Source organism: Arachis hypogaea, chromosome 11 (genome assembly GCF_003086295.3).
Source record: "Arachis hypogaea cultivar Tifrunner chromosome 11, arahy.Tifrunner.gnm2.J5K5, whole genome shotgun sequence".
Taxonomy (NCBI): Eukaryota; Viridiplantae; Streptophyta; class Magnoliopsida; order Fabales; family Fabaceae; genus Arachis; species Arachis hypogaea.
Window position 1 is genome coordinate 24,519,949 of NC_092046.1, and position 7,956 is coordinate 24,527,904.

The window sequence follows — 7,956 nt, forward strand, 5'->3', positions numbered from 1 at the left end:
CAAGTTATTAAAGAAATTCCAAAGCACAAATATCGACAACAAAAGTAAAATCCCAATGTCAATGCTACTATTCAGGGACCATTCAGAGCCGTTTCTTGACAACAGAGTACAAGATTACTAACAAAAGTAAATAAGACATCAACCTTGATAAGATTCAAAAAAAAGAGAGGCACACCAAACAGCAAATCACGAACGATCCTCTTCGCCAAAAAACTTTTCCAAACAAATCAAGATAAAAAATCTTGAAAAATGGGAAACAGTTGTGAGACGAACAAGAGGGATTCTTTATGAAGAATGGAGCAAATGAAGTACTTTCAGAAATGAGAAAAAGGAGAAAATAAAGAGCGCACAAACACTTTAAAAAGGAGAAGAGGCAAAAAAGATAATTTCATACCCCTCTTTAAAGCTATGTTCGGATTCCAAGAAAACTGCCGTGCAAAGATCACCCCCCATTTAATGCAGTAATGTTCAAAAGTTTGAAACACATCGAGTACTCAACCTCGTGAATGCAGGGGTACCCGACGTTGAAGCTGAGGTCTCAAATTACTTGAGCTCGACCTCTTGAAAGCTCAGACTCAACCAGGGATACTGTTCATATCCTGACCCAAAACATAAAGCTAGACCTAATAAGCAAGAAAGGCCCACCCAAAAAGGATGGCCTTCACTACATTGCCGACCTCTTAAAAAGAGGTCGGGCATGGTGAAAGAGATTGGATACGCGCTTACAAGTAATTGCCTTCCTGAATCTCTCTTACTATCTTTATCTTCCTAAAAGATAGATCTTAACAAAAGTCCAAGATAAAGGGAACGGATATCCACCAATAAAGGTGGAACTACTCCAACAAAGGTGGTTAACAGCTCTACTATAAATATACTGACACTCTTCAGGTATATTCACGTTCTAATTTACTAAAAACCTGTCTAAAATCCTTGCTAACTTAAGTATCAAAGTCTCTTACAGATACCATCTCCACCTCCTCACAAGAAACTCAAACGACGGCATCTCAACACTGGAATAAGTCGAACGCTGCCCCACAAAGAGTCTGGAACTCACGTTCAGACCCAAATCAATGTTTTAGGTAACCCTCGAAACAGTGGGTAATTTTACTAAGAAGCAAATCAGATGGCATATGCCAGAGTTATTTTTTGTTAAATTGACTACTGATTTAGTTTTTAACAATAGAAATGCCACTTGTGAGGCTATTATTAGAGATCATGAGGGAAGATTCCTGGCTTATTTTAATGCGAATTTAGCTTGTGGTATTATGACTTTATCGGAGTTATGGGTATCTTGTTGGGTATTAACTTTGTCATGAATCTTGGTTATGTTAATTTATCTATTGAAATATTGAACTTAATTGTAGCAGCTAAATTCTGTCTTCATGATGATATTAATTTGCATTCTTTAAGAACTCTTGTTTCGACTATTAAAAAGAGATGTAGCAGATTAAACAGTTAGAAGATTAACTACCAATTCAGAAAAACTAATTTTTGTCCTCATAGACTAACTCATTTTTATCATAATTTACAATTCGGTTGTCATAATTATTTTAATACGCCTTTTCGTATTTTTCTATGTTTTTATGCTCATACTACAAACACCTCTTTTTTTAAAATAATTTGTTGAGATTGTTTTTTCTGGGACATTCGACCCTATTGTTAATCAAATAAAAAAATAATTATTTTTTTGAGGTAGATTTTAAATTTAACCAAGTTATAATGATTAGATCAAATATAATATAATAAAATAATCTTTTATAAATAAATTTATAAAAATATAATTTTTTTATAAGTAATTTTAGTACTCCGTTGTACAATAAATTATTGTTGTCATAGTTAAATTAGTTATTTAGTATTCATTCTTTTTTCTTTTAAAATCCTATATATTATTCAAATAAAATAATTTCATGTTTAATTGAACTGATATATTAAGTATTGCATTGAATTAAAAAACAAGATTTGTTTTTTTAAATTTATGACATGGTATAAAATAATAACAAAAATAGCAATGAAAAAAAATTAAACTAATAAAAGTTTAGTATTAAGTTAAAAGGAATCTTAGAGGGCCAGTAACTTTTGTGATTTGTAGTTATCAAATAGTTATCAATGATGGTTTTAATAGTGAGATTGGTGTGAGATTTCATCCAATGACTCACTTTTTTTTACTAGTTACATGGCCTCCTAGACTTTTCTAACCGTCCGTATGATTTGTAGTGAGATATTTGATTAATAGGTGAAAATTTAGTTGTAATTAACTTTACGTAAAGTTAATAGTTGAAAATCATTAAATAATTTAACTAATTTAATTAAATTTTCATTTAACGACTTTCAATTATGGAGCAAAATTGACTGTGCCTGAATTTTTACATGTATAAGAAAAAAAAATAAAAATATAGAGAAGAATGTAAGAGTGCACACATGTCCAACATCAATTGGAAGTAAACAGAACCAACGGTTCCTGAAGCGGCTTCCTTATCCGTCGCTGAGTGTGTTTGTTTGTGTTAGAGAACGATAACCAGCAGCAGCAGCAGCCACCACAACATGGCTCTTCGAATTCCCTGTAACTGCTGCATTCCATTCTCAAACCACCAATCTTCTGCTTCTAACGCTTTCTACACCGCTGCTTTCACAAACCGCCGCAAGTCCACCTCGGCGGCGAGGGCGGAGCTCCGGACGCAGGTGGATGTGACCCCCCCAACTGCTTACTCGTCACCGTCCGGTGAGGTTCCTACTCACAAGGTCACCGTCCATGATACACAAAGAGGAATCGTTCACGAGTTCGTGGTTCCTGAGGTTTTTTTTTCTCTTCCTTCTTCCGCCTCCAGCATAATTCTCAATTTCGCTGAATATTTTAGAAACAAATTCATGTGTGGTTGGTTGATTATTGTGAAATGCAGGATCAGTATATATTACACACTGCTGAATCTCAGAACATTACCCTTCCGTTTGCCTGCAGACATGGTACTGTTCCCTCCTTTCTTAATTCTTACTGATCATATGAGCTTAATTTTGATGTAATGACAGCCTTAAACGTTTTTAAAACAGTGTCCAATCGCATCTTTTCTTTAGGATGACTATTCACACGGTAAATGTAAAGGCACCATATTGGCTACGTTATGTGATTGGATGGTCGTGTTGAACGGCTTTGTGCTTCAAAATTAAATTTGATGAAATATATGTATATTAATTTGTGTTACCTTGTTTTGGATTGGTCTGGTCTTAACTGAAGTGAGGATAATACCTTGGATAGAATTGAATCTTTTTGTGCCTTCTATTTGTCTAGTGATCTTAATCCAAAGATTTCACCATTTATCCATTTTGGGGCCACTGCCATTGGCATTGGAGATTACTCGCTAGAATTTTATTGTTATTTGGGGTTTGATGACAGGAAGAACCTTCCTAAAGTTTATTGATCATACAAAAGTCATAATGTCTGCTTTAAAGATCATTTATAAGCTATATAGAACATAGACACACCAACTAAGCAAGATGTCCATGTGTGAATGTCTGACATTCAAAGACACTCATACAACACGAGACATAACTATATCTATTGTTGATCAATTATACTTCAAACGTGAATTGCACAAAATGATAATAAGGTCTAGAAACATCTATATTGGTAGTTTGACATTTATAAATACTTGAATACCGAATAAATCTTCAAAATTTATACACATCTGTTTCCATGTCATGCATTTTAAAAGTTTGGTTTGTCTACATGTCCGTATTGAGTATCCGTGTCAGTATACATGCTTCATCGTTAATGAACCTATGACTCTATTGACTCCCTTGCTACTTATCTAATGTTCTGTTACATTATTTACAAGGTTCCTTATTGCTGATATCACTAGCATTGGCTGCTACATTTTGCATATCCTGTAACTATTTCTCATACAAACTATATAAATCATCTAATAAAGTCCTCCACTGGCCCTGTTTCAGGCTCCTTTGATCTATACACCTACTTCATTTGAGTTTTTAGTTGTATCATGATTTTCTTATATATCCATAAATCAATTAATTTAAATCTGCAGTAATCATCATCCATAACTAGTATGCCTGGATGCTATATTTCCAAATTTGATATCTTTACCCTTTTAACCTTTCAAGGGACTATGCTCTTCAGTTTTTATTATTTCAATTTTGAGGCTCCAACATTTCTTAACATTATTACTTACTTTATTATGTTTTTGAAAGTAACGCAAAGTTTGTTGTGGTTTATAATTAACCCGTCGCACTTGGTTTTTCATTCTGTTAGAAATGACTTTTGTTGTTGGTAGATTCCATTTCTTCAAACGGGTAAAAGTTCAGAAACTTTTATCTCCTGTAGGAACAAAGACAATTATGACTATTCTATGTAGTTTTAGGGTTTCATTTGATTCTTTATATTTATTGCTAAATTACCATAGTCAAGATTATATATATGGCACAGTTCATCTGTGATACTTCATACTTGTTCTTTTTGCTGCTTCTATGACCATCTACGTTGAAGTCAACTCATTTGATGCTACTACTAGCTTCTTGATACTCTTTGTTGAAACTTTGTGCTGGCAGGTTGTTGTACTAGCTGTGCTGTACGTATAAAGAATGGACAGATTAGACAGCCAGAGGCACTTGGGATATCTGCTGAATTGAAAGAAAAGGCATGCTTGACTTCTTTATTCTAATCTATTTTTCATTACACGGATGAACCAGTAATTTTGACTTAATCTCTTGTAGTTGTGATTTTATTATTAGATTCTTTTATGCAATTTTCTCATGAACTACTGGATGATGCCAAAAGAAGAGAACAGGTCTTCCGCAATAAATCATTTTCTTGTAGTCATAATATTGAAAAATAAAGATGATATTGGACATGATAAAATACTCTAGAGCAAAAGAGAGGAGGAAGAAGTGGCAGTTTGGAATATGCAGTATTGATATGATAATACTTGACGGGTGATTCTTAATCAGGCATCTCTCCCTTGACGCCTAGGTACTCCATTCGATGCTAAATATCTGCAAGGTGATGTGACGCACAATTAAAAATCGCCAATTACCATGACTGTATATGTGGAAACAGTTGAGTGAGGCACATGATACATGATTAGCAAGTGAACACTCCAGATGGATCCAGAGATTTATGAATGAGTTTACTATAGAAAAAAAAGTTGGGGTAGAGAGATGGTATATCTTACTTTAGTTGATTTGAACATGTTTGGAGAAGACCCTTAGAGACCTTAGTTATGATAGTGTAGAGTAGATGGAGGGTAGACTGGTAGTCCAATAGTTAGAGGTAGAGGGTGACAGAAAAATCATTAGGGAAACTATCAAAGTAGATTCAATTGCTAATGACTTAGATGTTAGTATGATTTAGACTCGAATATTATGAGATCCCCTAATGCATGTAGTTGTAGTCAAACAAGACTTGGATGCTGTACTATATCCCATTATTTTTCCTTGAATTTGTGTGAACTGTGCGGATCCTATCATGATTTTATTGTGGCATACTTCAATGCATTTCCCCCCGAAATATATTGGATGGTTCCAAAGAGTAGAATGAGAGTCTTTTATTGTCATTATTAAATTTTGAAAGGTAAAAGGTCATATCAACCATGATTTGAGGAGGGGGGAAGGAAAAAAGAAGAGAAAGTTTAAGCAGTAACAGAGAAATAGCTTCCTGGATTTGAACTTGTGAGCTCCAAGTCAGAAGACAGCAACTTCATTAGTGCTGAATCTCACTGTCTACCTTGCTCTTTATATTAACTGTGAATAGAGGAGATGAGAGGAGGAAGAAGTTGCAGTTGTTTCAGTGTAGAACTACCAGATAATCTAATAAATAAGACCTTAGTATTAGCATGTGCCATGTGTCTAACCCTGTTAAATTTTACCTTATTCTTTTGGGCACCTAAGAGGATCGAAGGTATTGTGTTTATGCCATAGTGCTCACATTGCACTGAAGTTGTAATTAATATGTTCCTTTAGTTATTTTAGTAACTTCAATTATAATATTAGAGAATCAAAATTTGTAAGAGTTTGTAACAATTATGAGCCTATTACTTCCACACTTCTACAGAACATTCAATTAATCGGTTCTGTTTCTCACACATTGTTCTAGACTGAAGATTTGTATTCTTCATTGTGTTTTTATTTTTATTTTGGGGTCTATTCCAATAATGAAACTGAAACATAGTCTGAAGGGGTTTATGTATATTTTTGTTACTATTACATGCATGTTTAACAGTTTGCTTTTTTGGTTACTATTCTGTATGTACAACTGAACAAAGATATTGTCCAGTTTATGGTTTGCTTTCCTTTCTTTTTCTTTATCATTCATTCCTTCATTCGTTAACAACTTTGATCAACATGCCATGCATGTTTTTGCAAATTCCACTGCCTTTTATTGCTGAGCTAGACAAGTGTATGGAATTTTTCTTCAGGGCTATGCACTTCTTTGTGTGGGGTTCCCATCCACGGACGTTGAAGTAGAAACGCAAGATGAAGATGAGGTAATGAGAAGGAACACCAATCACAGCTTTCACTTTGTCATCACTGCTTTGTGATTTCCATTTCGATCTTTTAGGGTATGTTTGGTTGAGGGTTGGAAAATCAAACCCATCTAAAAGATTCCCATTCCATTTTTAACCCCAACTAAACATATATTTTAATATGTAAACTTCTCTCCTGTAAATTGAATTGGAGGCCTAATCAAATCGTTATCATCGTTCTTATTATTTGTTATTGAATCATGAATACGACGATAAATCCATGGCATATACAGGTATATTGGCTTCAGTTCGGACGGTATTTCGCCCGAGGACCAGTGGTATGTTCAGTTGGCTCTTGAATTCTTAGGGTGTATTTGGTTTTTTTTTGGTGACGAGGGTGTATTTGGTTTGCGTTTACATTTTCTATTTTTATTTTTAATGTTTTGTGTTTTCAGGATTTTTTGAAGAAAAAAAGAATAACAATTAAAACAATAAAATCTTATTTTCTATTTTCACTTCTAATTTTTTTTTTCCTTCACCAAATCTTAAAAACAGAAAACATTAAAAACAAAAACATAAGATGAAAATGCAAACTAAATGCACCTTTAATCTTTTTGGAAACTATTAGAGAAAAAAAAGGGAAACTAGATAGCTTCCCCTCTACTTTTTCATTTATTTGATTGTGTGACTTCTAATGCGTTACAGGAGAGAGATGACTATGCCTTGGAGTTGGCCATGGGCGACGAGTAAGTAAAACAATGTAAAATCTGAGAACCATTGGAGCACACAATGCGGAATTTTCTGTTTTCCCTCTTTTTACATGGTTCTAGCCTTGAATATTTGCACGTCAAGTAAAATCCCTAATCCTATGTAATCCTTATGTAATCTTCATCCTCTCTTCAAAGTAGTGGACTGTTGTCATTAGCATAGTATACAAATGTAGGTAATCGTCATGCATATCTCTGTCATCGTGCTTTGTGTAAATTAGTATTCTAATACTTGATTATATCTCGCCGTATCAAACTTTGAAGGTCTTTAGTCATAAATATGTTGACTTATTATAAAAGCGGTTTTGTTTTGTTAGGGAACTAACAAAGTAGTGGATGAAAAAAAAAATTAAGGAGATAAAAAGATAAATTTAAAGAAGAGTAAAATATTGTTTTGATCTTAAATGAATTTTAGTTTGATTCTTAATGTAAAATTTAAAAGAATAAATTAAAAAAATTGATTAATTAAAACTGCGTTAATTGGAATTAAGACGTTTGGAATATGTAAAACATATTAGAATCTCTAAGATGACAAATTACATTATATCAAATAATTGAAAAAAGAAAATTAAAAAAATCCATTGTCTGCGAAGTGTGTAACTCTAGTACTCTTCGTCCATAACAAATAAAATTTGAATCTTTTAAAATTTGAATTTTATTTTATAAAATAAAATATAATTTTTTTTTAAAATAATTTTTTTTTATATTTATTATTGATT

General features: G+C 33.2%; 1 protein-coding gene across 1 annotated transcript; it reads left to right on the top strand.

Moving 5' to 3' along the window:
- The first annotated feature begins 2,394 nt into the window (after positions 1-2,394).
- LOC112720565 (ferredoxin C 2, chloroplastic) lies at positions 2,395-7,536 on the top strand. Its single transcript, XM_025771546.2, has 6 exons — positions 2,395-2,793; positions 2,898-2,961; positions 4,558-4,646; positions 6,423-6,491; positions 6,764-6,808; positions 7,176-7,536. The coding sequence occupies exons 1-6, from the start codon at positions 2,542-2,544 to the stop codon at positions 7,218-7,220; spliced, it is 564 nt and encodes a 187-aa protein (XP_025627331.1). The 5' UTR covers positions 2,395-2,541; the 3' UTR covers positions 7,221-7,536.
- The last annotated feature ends 420 nt before the right edge of the window (positions 7,537-7,956 follow it).

Coding starts and splice junctions, on each gene's coding strand:
- LOC112720565 (XM_025771546.2), top strand. CDS start 2,542: ATGGCTCTTCGAATTCCCTGTAACTGCTGCATTCCATTCTCAAACCAC. Junction 2,794..2,897: donor ACGAGTTCGTGGTTCCTGAG/GTTTTTTTTTCT, acceptor TGTGAAATGCAG/GATCAGTATATATTACACAC. Junction 4,647..6,422: donor CTGCTGAATTGAAAGAAAAG/GCATGCTTGACT, acceptor ATTTTTCTTCAG/GGCTATGCACTTCTTTGTGT.